This window comes from Echinops telfairi, unplaced genomic scaffold, assembly GCF_000313985.2.
Source record: "Echinops telfairi isolate 266 unplaced genomic scaffold, ASM31398v2 ScPeMD7_5;HRSCAF=22, whole genome shotgun sequence".
Lineage (NCBI taxonomy): Eukaryota > Metazoa > Chordata > Mammalia > Afrosoricida > Tenrecidae > Echinops > Echinops telfairi.
In genome coordinates this window covers 13,859,910-13,873,089 of record NW_022103901.1, presented here as the reverse complement: position 1 = coordinate 13,873,089, position 13,180 = coordinate 13,859,910, and the positions used below count along the sequence as shown (strand labels likewise).

Below are 13,180 nucleotides of genomic sequence, written 5' to 3'. Positions count from 1 at the left end.
GTCCTGGTGGGAAGCTTCCCTCCAGCACAGGAACCACACGAGGGTAATGACCTCACTTCCGGTGGCCACCCAGTGATGGAAGGCCACACCTCACTTAAGAGTGAGCGGGGCTCAGAGAGGGGGCTCCACAAACCTGAGCTGGCAGGGCAGGGAGGCCTCCAGGAGGCAGGAACCAGAGGCCCAGCAGGGACCGGGAGGGGCGCATCTAAGGCTCCTGGCCAATCGGCGCAGGGCTCCCCACTGCAGGTGAGGAGGAGCTTGTTCATACGGGGAGCCATATCGACCAGCCATCCCTGAGGTGTGCCTCCCGGGACTCAGGGTAGTGGGCACTATTCAGAGCTGTAGACCCCTGTGAGGGAGGGAGATGAGGGAGCCCCTTCCCAGGCCCCTGGCCAGGAGACCCCCACAACCGAGCAGCCGTTGCCCGGAAGGAGTGCCAAGAGCCCCAGGGAAACAGCACAGGCAGGAGGCTCCAGAGGGACACAGCCTGGGAAAGGGGCTGCCAGGTGGGTGATGCCAGCCTGAGTCTGTCTTCCGGGCTGTCTGGAGGGTCCCCAGAGGGTGGCTGGCCTCTCCAGGCCCCCCATATCCCACAGGTCAGCCAGACCTAGGGCTTTGCCACCGGCCCAGGAGGGAGATCTTGCCGTGGCCACCCCATCCGCAAACAGGCAGCGTGCCAGGGGGAACAGGAGAGCTGCCGGCCAGGCGCGGGCACAGCAGATGGGGAGCCCACTCACCGTATCGGCTGTTAAATAGGATCTGCACGCACTCCCGCAGCGTGTTGATGTCCTCGGTTTCCTTGATGAAGGTGTCCCACTTCTCTATCAGAATACAGGAGGTGCACGTGAGAGGCTGGGGCAGCCACAGGGCCTCTGCCGGCCTGGCCCTCCCACCCACCGCCTTCTCGGCCCCCGGACCTCCGGCTTCCTCAGGACGTTCCAGGTGCCCTGTCTGCTCGCTCCTAAGAGGCCACTACGCCTGACCCTGGGGCAGCCTCTGTCCGCCCCCATGGGCACCCGGGGCGGTACAGGCTCAGCAGGTGCCTCCGGGACCCACCTGCTCTGAGCATGCAGGAGGTGGCCGCGTGGTTGTGACCTCAAAAACCTCACCCTGCCCCCTCATGGCTGGTGGTCTCTCCTGGGTGGGCCCGGTGTGATCCCTAAAAGCAACACCTTGAAGTGGTTAAGCGCTTATCTGTGCTAAAAGGAGCGCTGGGAGCTGAGTGGTTGGTTATGCATTGGGTTGCTAACTGCCAAGGCCGGCAGTTCAAAACCACCAGTTGCTCAGAGGGAGGAAAACGGGCCTTTGTACTTCCGTAAAGAGTTCCAGCCTGGGAAACTCAGAGGGGCAGTTCTGCCCTGTCCTATAGGGCTGCTGAGAGTCGGCAGTGAGCGAGCGAGTCTCTGTGCCGAGCATCTTATAGACTAGGGCAAGTCAAAAAGCCACAGGAACCTTTATTCAACAACATCAAAAAGAGGCTGTCTCCCGGCATCCGCTTCACGTAGGCCTCCAGCTCCCGAAGGCGGCGTCCCCTCCTCTCTGGGAAGAGCTCTGCATGTCCGATGGACACCCCATTGAAACAGCAGCTCGGGTGTGCTTGACCCAATGGATGGATGGATGGACTATGATAGGAGTTGTACGAGCCCCCAATAAAATAATTAAAAAGCAAAACAAAACAAAAACCAGCAGCCCGAAGCCTCGTGGGGGCCAAACTGTGCTTCTTAGACGTGTGTCTCTGGGTCTGGGAAACAAGAAGAAGTCTGACGGTGCCAGATCAGGGCTGTGGGTGGACGGGGAAGGCTTCCCGGTGGAATTCTCCCGGGAAGGCCCTTGCCTCCTTGAAGGATGAGCAGCGCACGGTCGGGATGAAATGAGTCTTCTTCGGCACAACTTCCTCGGGCTTTTTCCTCACCTGAGCAGTCGTCAACTTCCTGCACCTCCTCCAGAAGGAGCCCCTCCTAACCACCCCGTGGTCCTTCGAGAGCAGCTATCAAACAACAACAGCCAAACAGTCCCCATCACTGTCGGGCGGGCTGGCCTCTCTACCTCGGCTCTCGGTGGCCCAGAAGATGCCCCGGAACCTTCTTAGTAAACCCAGGAGTGCTCTCTGGAAAAGCCTGGCTCCATGAAACCGTCTTCGTTGGCGTCTCTCTCGCCTTCAAAGCCAGATGGGAAGATAGGTGCTTTGAGCTAGTCCGGGGTGATGGGGGGTGGAGTGGGGCTACTCTTGTGAGGGTACAGAGCAACCACTGAGAAATTATTTGAGAGCATGAGTCCATTTTTATCTGAATGACACAGCCTTTCACGTGTTTAAGTGGAACTAGGAGAGTTGAATGTTCACTCTCAATTTGTGTTCAGAGCCACCCGTATGTGCTTGAAGGCCCCGGCTGGCTGGAGAGCCTCAGTGTGCTGACCCTTAGCTAGCCCATCTTCACTGACGCTGTTGGATCCTTCGAGCCAAAGGCCCGCAGAGGCCAAGACCTTCCCTGGTGACGGAAAATGCCAGTCCTGTGCGGCCTCAGCATCCGTGGCTCTCGAGCCCGCGGTCAGCCTACGGGTCCTCTTCCACTTTTTCTGGACTTCAGCCACTGTTTCTTCGTAGTGCGCCGAAGCCGACTTGGTCTGCCCTCTCCTAACTCAGCGCTGAGGTCTTCCCTACCTGTCTCACACCTGGCTGGATGCATCTGCACGCGTGCTGTCTGTGGTGCAGGGTGGCACTGCTGCGGGCTTGTTGCAAGGCTCCGATGTTTCGGGAAGACGCTTTGATGAACCTTTAATGCTGGCCTTGACCTCCGAATCGCTCCCCTTCCCTTGGACACCAAACACGCCCTCCTTTGGGAAGATGCCCCAGGAGACCTTGTGGGCGGCCACCCTCGGATCACAGAGACAGGCGTCTTGTTTGGAAGACGCCCGTTCGCCCGTGAACGGGAACCCTAGGAGCGATACTTCCTGACAGATCACGGTCCTGTGACCCTACATGTATCCCACTTCGGCCCGCAAGACAACCTGGAAGCACAGCTGTTGCAGAAGGGGCACCCGTGGGGAACGGGAGGCTCAGAGAGGCTGGGTGCCCTGCCTGAGGCCCCCCAGCAATTCTCTCACCCAGCGCTCACTGCGGGCGGGCTCTCACGTCCCTCCCGGCTCTGGGCTGGACCTTGTTTGGGGTGGCGAGGTTTCCGTTCTGATCCCAGGAGGCCGTGTGTTCTAGACGATCCTCCCCGGGTGTACAGCGGGGACCTCCACAGCGAGGAACTGCCGGGACTTTCTCAGTCTAGTTTCATGCCCCTTTGCTACCACGGATGCCCCGGGCGGGTTTTTCTGCTCCCAACCCGAGAGTTTATAAGATGAGGGGGCTTCAAGCCCCCTTTTAACAGGATTTGAGACTCCTCTCTTCCGACGATGGAGTTTAATCTGCCGCCTCTGAATGTGGCCCACACCAAGTGTCTCGTGCCCGACGGGCAGGCGATGGCAGAAATGGCCGAGGTCTTGAGGGGTAGGGCCTCAAAGGCTCGCCCCATACTCTCTCTTGGATCACGGACTCTGTGCGAAGCTGCCATCCAGAGAGGCCCACCCAGGACGGAACTGAGGCCACTCGCCAGCAGCCGCATGAGGAAGCGTGGAAGTGGATGCTCCAGCCTCGAAGTGGACGCTCCAGCCCCGCCAAGCCTTCTGTTGACGGCGGCAGTCCCCCACCCCCACCCCGCCGCCGCCACCTTGCCCACAGCCTTGTGAGAGACCCTGAGCTAGAACCACCCAGCTAAGCTCTTGATTTCCTGACCTATGGCTGCAGGGGCTAACTGTGCTTGCTGTTTACAGCCACGTTCCGCGGCAATTCCTTAGGCAGCTGAATCATGACTACCCCCGGAGCCGAACCAACACCTTGTCCTCACAAGGATGAGCTCCGGAGCCACTGAGCAGCCCCCGTCCCCACCCCACCCCCGCCCCCACCCCCGGCCGGGACGCTGTCCTACCCGACTTGTCATGGACGATGGAGAACAGGATGCGCTTGGACGCGTGCACGTTCTGAATGAGAGGCCCGCCAGTCCCGGGGGGCTTCTGTCCTGGACCAGGGAGAGGAAAGATGCAGGTTTATGGGGGGCCCCGCCAGGGGGCTCCCCAGGCCCTGTCCGAGTCCGCAGCATCATGTGTCAAGGAGACCCCCAAAGTGGTGATGGCAACCTCGTGGTAAGCACCTCCCTGACCCAGGGCCCGAGCCATTCTTTCTGAAGACCGCTCCCCAACGCCAGAGCCAGGAGGGTGGGGCCCGCGAGGCCGCTCTCGCAGATGGGCCCCTGTTTCAGGCGGGAAGTCCCGCTTCCTTCCCCCACCAACTGACACGCTATGTGGAGGGGCGGGGACCTTTTCTCTCCTAATCATAACGATAATGTGACACAGCTATCCATGCCCACTATTTTAAGCCCCTACTATGTGCCAAGCCACAGTGGTCACACACTGGGCTGCTAACGCCAAGGTCTGCCAGTTCAGAGCTACCCGCTGCTCCGCAGGAGAAAGACGGGGCTCTCTGCTCCGTCTCAGAAACCCACAGGGGGGTGCTGCCCTGTCCAGAGGCTGCCTAGGAGTCGGTGGCAGGGACTTTGGTTCCGTTTGGTCTGTGCCAACCGGGAGCCCTGGTGGCATAGTGGGTCCGTGTAGGGCTGCTAACCATAAAGTCAGAAGTTCAAAACCATCCATCTGCTGCTCCGTGGGAGCAGGGTGAGGAAACTCAGAAACCCACCGGGACAGTGCGACCCCATCCCTTGGGGTCTCCTCAATGGCCGTGAGTTTTCATTTTTGAGGGCGCACCAAGCACTGCTTCCGTCCCTAAGCTAGAGCGCTCTCAGAACCACTTGGGGGGGTGTCTGATAAGAAACCCACTGCTGGGCCCCCACCCAGAAGTCTGGCAGGGCTGGTGAGGGCCTGCACACTGTCTGGTTGCTTCCTGACTCCTCACCTGCATGGTGGGGGGGCCCATTTTACAGATGAGGACACTGAGGCTCAGAGGTAGAGCTGGCCCCTGGACACACAGCCATTAAACAGAGGAGGCCCACCCAGCCCAGGTGATCCGGATTCACAGCAGCGCTGCACGGGGCTTGCGAGGCTGGGGCTCTTTGTGGGGGTAGACTGCCTCAGCTTCCTCCCGAGCAGCGGCTGGGGGGCTTGAACCGCCAACCTTAGTGCTGGCAGTTCAGTGCACATCCAACAATGCTCCCAGGGACCCAGGTCTCTGTTGCATGCAGCTGTTGTTTCCCCCATTCCTTCAGGACCCCCCACTCAAGTACAATCAGCCAGTGTTCATTACACGGCCTTGCGGGTACCCTGAGACCTTGGTCTCAGGCCAAAATCATTGTCCACAGAGGGATGAGCGGTAGCCGGGTCCTACTGGGTCGAAGCCCTCTACCCAACCTGCCTCCTCCCAGTCCTGAGTCCCCTGACCTGTCTTCTGAGGGCGCCCCATGCAGCCATGACCTCTGTCCACCCCCTATACATGGGGCCCTGGCAGCCAGCCCCCTTACCACAGCAGTCGGCAAAGTCCTGGCCGCTGGGACCTTTGGGTTCTGGCCCGGCCCGGCCCAGGCCTAGGTCACCGGGGGCCAGCGGGCAGGCAGGCGCCTCTTGCTTGAGCTCTCGAATGGCGTGGTTGGGGAGCGAGGTGCTGTACAGGAAGTTGGCCATGGAGGAGGAGGCGGCAGGGGGGGGCGGGTCCTGTGGGGGCACCTTGGGGGCCTGGCTGTGCAGGCTGCAGTCCCGAGAGCCCTTGGATATCAGAGTCACGCCGTTCAGCTCTACCAGGGCCTTTGACTCACGTCCGCTGTCCTCGGGGTGCCTGGGAAAGGGTGGGGTGGCTTCACACCCTCATCGCGCCTGATGGATGCCCACTTCCGCCATCCGTCCCCTCCTCCCCAGACACCCCAGTCCCATCAGGTCTGGACTGCACAGGAGCTCGTTCCAAGGGGACAGGTGGGAAGGTCAGCCCAGAGGGACCGATGGGCCCAGGGCCATCCAGCGGAGCCAGAGTAGGGCCGGGCCTTGTGCCCCTTGCCCACCCACACAGACTCGGTCCATCCTCTCCCTCCTCCCAGGGATCCCCGCTGGGCACCACTGGTGACCCTTAGCAGAGGTGGGCTCAGGTCCAAGCCCTCCAGGGCCGCCCCACCCACCAGTACACGCCAGGGGCCGTCTGAACAAGCCCATCTCCTGCCAGCCTCTAATGCAAGCCATGTGGCTGGCTGGGCGGGCCGCCACCCTCTGCACAGCTGTTCCTGGCACCTGCGCTGGCTCTGGGTGACCGCGTGCCAACTCAAGTCTCTCTGGCCACTTTGCGAGTCCAGCGTGGGAGGCCCTGGGAAGGACACCTGTGACCCAGTGGCCTGGCTCCGGGGTACTTGCGCCAGCAGCCGACTGGGAGTTCTCTGAGCAGGAGCGCGACACCCAACCCCCACCTGCTGTGCAAAGACCCTCCCCTCTGCCTGGACCAGTGGCCTGGAATGCTGAGCCAGCCCCCAGCAGGTGGCCCTCTCCACCAGGCGTCCCCCCAGCCCCCCGTACTCACCGCTTGAGCTTGAAGCGGATGTGGTGGCTGTGCTCTAGGATGCTCATGAGGGCCTTGGGGTCGTACTCGGCCGGCCTCCGGAAGGCCAGGCCCTCGGGCATCCCCTGCACGACCAGCAGTCCCGGCTCCTTGAGCAGCCGCTCGTAGGGCAGCGCCACCACGCTGGCCTTTCCCAGGGCCTCACCTGTGGGGCGGTGGGGGACGTGGTGTGAGAGGGCAGCCAGGCGAGGTCGGGGCCGGGGGCGCCCCTGAGCTGGGCCGATGTGGGGTGACCCTCCCCTGGGTGCCAGTGTCCTGGGGAATGACCCCAAAGGACCCTTGGAAGGGCCACAGCAGAACAACTCTCCACAGGAGGGGGGGGCAGTCCGGGTCACTGGACGAGACCCCCAAGGCCTGCACCCCAGGGCTCCCCTCCCTCTCAATGGGTGGGGGCCTGGGACAGCTCCTCGGGGGCCAAGGGCACGGAGGACAAAGGCGAGAGGGACTGAGGGAGAGGAGAGGGCGCTGATAGGACGGAGAGGAAAAGGGGGCTCGGAGACAGACGAAGGGGACGATGATTGAGGGGGGACCAGGAGCCCCTCGGCAAGGGGACTGAGGATTGGACAGGGGTCCGGGCCCTGTGATATCTCTTGTCACCACCTGCTGTGTTGTGCCCCCCACAGCCAGAAAGAGGCCCTTCCTCTCATTCACCCCTGTCTATGCCGGACATGGCCTGGGGGTGGGCGGGTGGAGGACTCTGGGTGGGGGGGAATCATAGCAGCACAGCCAATGGACAATGACAAGCCCTGCCGGCCATGGTGGCCAGCACAACCACTCAGGGGCCCTGGGGTCCCTTCCTGACCCCAAGTCTCATAGACCTTGGCTCCACAGAACCTGGGGCCACTGGAAGGGCAACTGAGGTGGGGCTTGAGGGACCCGAGTCACCCAGGGAGTGTGAGGGCCATCTGGGGGCCCCATGACCCTCCACAGCCTGAACGCTCTGAAGGTGGCCAGGCCCCCCTCCTCCTCGCCCCCATGCAGGAAGAACTGGCTGGTTCGGCCATTCAACCAACGGGCCCCGAGCAGGACTTGGGACGCCCAGAGCACCTGGGCACAGCGGCAGGGCTGAGCCTCGGAGGACAGGACAGGCAGCCCACAAGAAGAGTCCCTGCAAAGCGCTGCTGTCCTGGAGAACATGGGGGGGCTCCCTGAGACGAGTCCAGCAGAGGGACTGCAGAGTCAGGTGAGGAGAGGCAGGGGGTGGCCACATCGGCGGGCCACTGCCACCACGCTGAGATGCTGATGGCAGCAGGGGCCTGCCCGAAGAGGTGCAGGGAGGAACGAGTCAGAGCTGTCTGTGCGCTGGGCAATGTCGGGGCAGAGAGCCCAGCAAATGCTGGCCTGGAGACAGGAAGACGACCCCAGCAAGCTTGGGCCACTTCCAGGCGAGAAGGAGCAAGCCTGTGGCAGGCCGGGACTTGGGGACGGCAGAAGGTTCCGGAACCGGGGACAGAGGAGAGATTCCAACCGGGGCTGTGCAGGTAAGAGAGGGCTGGGGCACACAACACACCCTTGGCCAGAGTCCAGCTCCGAGCAGGACCCAAAGGGGAGTAGCTGAGCAGGGGCGGGGTGGAGGGGTCTTGCCAGCTGGGCGGGGCCTACAGCTACCTCCCACCAAGTCCCCAAATGGAATGAGGAAGGGTCTTACTATAAAGAACATCAAACACCTCCTCCACCATCTTCCGCAGCAGGTACACGTCCGAGCCGTGCTCCAGGGAGGACCTGGGGAAGCTCCGGCCGCAGCCCTCGCCCCGCGGCACCTTCTTGGGGTGCTCCACCTCCGGCTCCTTCCAGGGGGGCCCTCCTGTGGGACAGAGCATGTGGGGAGATCACAGGACCCTGCTGCAGGGCTCTGAACCCGAAGCAGCCAGGCTCCCCATCCGATGGGGCATGAGTGTGGGCTACCGGGGTCGGGGCTAGACATCTCGGAGTGCCCAGTGTCTGGCATAGGGGCCAGGTCTCATCTCACCTCTGGGTGGGCCTGGATCTAAGCTGGGGGCTGACAGTCACCATCACCTCTGTCCCTCCCTGGCTCTTTGTCCCCAGCCATCCTGATCCTGGTTTCCTGCTTGGCCACAGGGTGAGGACAGGAGTGTGCTAGATCCCTGGGGAATGTACCAGAAGCTGCGTCGGAGGGGGACCAGAGGGCCCCCTGCGGCCCGCTCTCAGCTGGAAGCCTGCTCCCCTCTGGGGATCTGGGAGGCTTGAAATAAACCAGCCAACTTAGGGTGCTATAAATAGCAGAGCCAAGGGGCTCCGAGAAGCCAGGTGCTCCTTCCCCAGCCTGGCCCTGCCACTGCCCACCTCCACCCCCACTTCCACCAGCAGTCAGGCTCTCCCATGACCTTGAAGAAGCTTGGGGGAAGGGGGGGGGGGGGGGGCATCCAGGCCCAGGTGTGGGGTGAACACAGTCTGAATCAGCGAAGCGGGGCTGCAGTGGACAGAGGAAAAGTGAGTGGCGGCCGCTGCCCGCAGGCTGAACGTGTGGACTTGGCACTTCCACCTCCAGCTACCCCACGGGGTGGACAGCACTGTTCTCCCAGACCACAGGTAAGGAGGCTGAGGTCCAGCCGGTCCAGCCAGGATGTGCAGACAAGGGCCTGGCCCCTGCCCCACACTTAACACAATGCCAGAGCCGGACCGTGGGCGCAGACTGCCACCAGAGCTGGAGGCTGGGCTGGAGGGCCTCTGGGTTTGGGGACACGGGGTTCTTGGCAGAGGAGCCTCCAGGGACAGGTACTTGTGGCTCCTGGGAGCGGGCCAGCATCTGGCGGGCAGAGGGAGGAGCCAGGACCTGCCGGGAGGGGCAGGTGTGGGTTCGGGTGAGAACGTGAAAGGCAGCAGGCTGGGGACAGAGCAGTGGAGCGTGGACGTGAGGACCCCAGGGGTGTCGTACACAGGGCCAGGCTAGGTCTCCACAGGGGAAGGGGGTAGGGGCTTCAGAGGGACCCCTCTTGCCTCAAGGTCCCCGTGCCACACCCAGGCAGTGCAGGCAGGTGGAAGTCTCTGTCCTTCTGAACTGACAGGGGCAGCAGATGGAGCCCCGGTCCCTCCCATGAGCTGTGCAGCCCGGGCCCTGGGAGCTGGCCTGTGTGCATTGCACCCCCCTGGGAGCCCACAGCCTGCCCTGTAGCCCACTGCTATGGCGCATGGCTCAGGCTCAGGCACCCGCTCTGGGACCTGAATCCCGGCCAGCAGGGCTGAAGCCGGTACCACTACGTGGACACCCGTGAGGGCTATGCACACAGCGGGTGCTCAACCAACACGGGCTGAACGTGTCCTTGTTCACACAGAGCTGGGGGTCGGGCCGCCCAGCCAGCAGGCTCTATCAGCTCACACAGCCCAATCTGCCCGGTCAGACCAACCCCGGGCCACCCCAGTGTCCGCGGCTGGGCATGGCTGGGGACTCCCAGCTGGGTCCCCAGGGAAGCTTCCAGTAGGGAGCGCAGGGTACTCACGGCAGAACCTGAGGAAGTCCGACTGCAGCTCCTTGCGCGTGTTCAGGAACACCCTCCCCTTCTCCGTGCCCACCACAAAGGCGCTCTCATCGTGCACGGCCACACACGCCACCTCCGCGTTCAGTTTGGAGAGGGCGGAGCACTGGGAGAGGGGCAGCGGGGGTCAGCCGGGGGAACCCCCCCCTCCCAGCACATCTCCCCAGCCAGTCTCAAGCTGACAGATCAGCTGCCTGAGCGCCCAGGAGCAGGCCACTCCCCACCTCAGCACCCCCCTCCCCCAAACTATATTCTCTGCCTGCCTTAGAAGCTCCAGGGGGACACGGGACTGGGTCCCCACGACGGCCACAGGGGTGAGAAGGCATGATGGACACAGGGCTGGAGGACGCGGTAGCCCCTGTGCCTCCAGGCAGGTCCCTTGGCTAGGGGGGTCTTCCTGCCCTGGGGACTCCTGCAGAGTCACAGAGCCAGGAGCCCCGGGAGAACCAGCTTGGCAGACCGAGACTCAGTTTGCCCTGTGCCCCTGCAGCGCGGGCCTGGGGCCAGGGCACACCGTCTCTGGGCCCCGTTTCTACATCTATACAGAGGAGACAGGCATTCCTGAGGGTGGGGCAAACACCTCTCACCTGGGACACCTGTATACATGGGCAGCCGGGGGGTGGGTGAAGCTGGACCCTGTGACAAAGACCACCAGGCCTGCCTCCAAAAAGCCCAGCCGGTGAAGTCCATGGCACAGCCGGGGCCCGAGAGATGCTGGGCTTTACTTGAGTCACGTAGTGTTTGCCTCGCGACTCAGGTCTGCTGCTGTGTGACCCAGGACAGGAGCCTTCCCCTCTCTGGGCCACCAGCCTGCTCCTTGTGCCAGCCCCAACCTGGATGCGTGCCGGTGAGCTGGGGACCTGGGGACCGGCAGGGCAGCTGGCCCGTCACCTGGGCCTCTCCTACGGGCGGGCGGGCATTTGTTTTCAGGTCACTAAGATTAAAACAAGGCCCCTGTGTGGCCCAAACATTGTGTGCTCCTCTGCTGACCTCCAGCTAGGCAGTGCAAACCCACCCAGGGCACTGACCAAGACAGTGCTGGTGAACATCCGCCTCCACTCAGATTTCAGCCAAAGGACCTCCCCGGGAGCCTGTCTGCTCCGTCACGGGAGTCGGGAGTCGGCAATGCCTGGGCGGGAAGGGGCTCGATGGGTTCACGATAGAAACAGGAGTCACTTTGGCAGTTAGGATTTTTGTGCCAACGTGGCACCTGTAAGAAGGTATGGGTGGGGTCCAGCCTGTCAATCAGGTTGCAGCTTGATGACTTCCTTTGGAGGTGCGACCAAGATAAAGGCCTCTCTGAAGGCCAGCCTCTAACCCGCCCCACCACACACACACACACCTCTTCTCTCTCTGCCTCCACCTTCCTGCTGGTGAGCCACCCTGAGACCTGCGTGAGCCCTGTGGTGCTTCCACCGCCACTGGATCCACAAGACCTTGCACCCACCGGCCCGTGATCTCCCTGCGTTCTGCACTGTGGTGTGTGGCTGCGTGAGTCTGAAGAGAGACTTACTCGGGGACTTGAGTTGGATAGGGCTGGGATGTTTTCCTGAGATGCACAGCTTCCTGATAGAAAGCTCTTTCTTAAACACGGAGGGGCGTCTCTGGATTTGCTTCTCTACTCAGCCCGGCCCCCCACACAGCCACACTGGGACAGCGGTCAGAAAGAACAACAGAGGAGGGGCCGCCTGAGCCGAGAGACGCGTCCATCCAGGGTCCCGTCTTTGGTGAGGGCCCAGGTGGGAAACGGACCAGCCCAAAGCCCACAGACCAGGAGCCCCGACGTGCTGGCAGGAGGGTCTGAGGCCGGTTGGCGGCTGGGTGTGAATGACTGCGTGAACACTGAGCTCAGGGACCCTGCAGGGGAGCAGGGGGCAGGAGTTAGGTCACTGCTAGGCAAGTGTCTTGGAGGGATCCAAGGAGGGAGAGGGGGCATCTTGTCATCGAGTTCCCCCTCCACCGCCCCGCTATCCAGGACAGCGACAGGCATTTCAGCTTCTCCACCCAATTCTGGAACACCTTTTGATCAGCATCTTCAACCAGTTCTCTGTGATGGTGGACGCGGGCTACTCCGTGCGGTATTGTCCCAGGCCAAAGTCACTGGTCGCATTGAGCTATTTCATTTAAATGTCAGCGTCAACAGCCCGTCCCCATGCCTCCGTCAGCTGGAGCTTCCATCTCGACAGGACGCGGCATCCCTGGCCCCCCCACGGGTGGCTGCTCTCCCTAGGGAGGGTTAGCAGCCCCTTCATGCAGGGGCACTGGCTAGCTGGAGCCCAGGACCAGGACGTGAATGGCACGAAGTGATGCTATGAGGACCAGGGCTCAGGGAACCAACGTTTCTCTCTTCCTCGGGCTGGACTTCTGCAGACCTGGACCTCCCTTGTGGCTCTGGCTTTGCAGAGGGGGCGGGGGCCGGGGCAAGCACTCACCATAGAATCTAAGGCAGACACGAGGCTCGTGATGATCTCGTCCTTTCGGGCAAAGGCAGTGCTCCAGCGGTCAGGCCCACAGCCGTTAGCTGGGACTTCACAGCGCTTCCCCAGCAAGGCCATGGTCACCTGCAGAGAGGGAGGGGACCTGGTGGGTGCCTGACAGAGCGGGGCTACCTACCCAGGGGCCCACCCACAGGCCTCTAGAGCAAACAAAGGCGAGGGCAGCAGTCAGTGCAGGGGGCCCAGTGCTCCAGGGCCCTGTGCGTGGTCCGGGCCCAGGCTGGGAGCCTGTGCAGGTGGGCTGGCTCATGAGAGAGCTGCAGGGGTCCTCGCACCGGTCACTTGGGCTGGAGTGCCTCCAAGGGGCGCGCAGCCCAGGGGTGGGGCCGAGGGGTCCACACGGGAGTGCCTGCTCCACCACCATCCACCTCACTCCCCAAGTTCAAGGGCCAGAACCAGGCCTGCCGATGCTGCTCTCCAGGGCCCAGGGCCCAACGCGCAGGGCAGGCCGGGGCCACAGGGCCCAACCTCAGACATCGGAAAAAGTCCCAGATGCCCACCAGCGCCCACGCAGAGCTGGCATCAGGGGGTCTCAACTCAGAGGGACCCTGATGGGCACGGGCTCTGAACCTGCTCTGGACCCCAATCAACTCACGGCTAAG

At 62.7% G+C, this 13,180-nt stretch overlaps 1 protein-coding gene across 1 annotated transcript in view; it reads right to left on the bottom strand.

Moving 5' to 3' along the window:
* The window catches only part of GTF2IRD1 (GTF2I repeat domain containing 1), a 59,712-nt gene extending 47,072 nt beyond the window's left edge, over window positions 1–12,640 (bottom strand). Inside the window, exons 1-7 of the mRNA XM_004705633.2 lie at window positions 12,516–12,640; window positions 10,048–10,189; window positions 8,238–8,393; window positions 6,551–6,734; window positions 5,514–5,824; window positions 3,972–4,061; window positions 738–821 (exon numbers count right to left, since the gene is read on the bottom strand). Of these exons, the coding sequence (XP_004705690.1) occupies window positions 738–821; window positions 3,972–4,061; window positions 5,514–5,824; window positions 6,551–6,734; window positions 8,238–8,393; window positions 10,048–10,189; window positions 12,516–12,638 (1,090 nt within the window). The 5' untranslated portion in view covers window positions 12,639–12,640. The remainder of the gene's footprint in view (window positions 1–737; window positions 822–3,971; window positions 4,062–5,513; window positions 5,825–6,550; window positions 6,735–8,237; window positions 8,394–10,047; window positions 10,190–12,515) is intronic.
* Window positions 12,641–13,180: the final 540 nt, after the last annotated feature.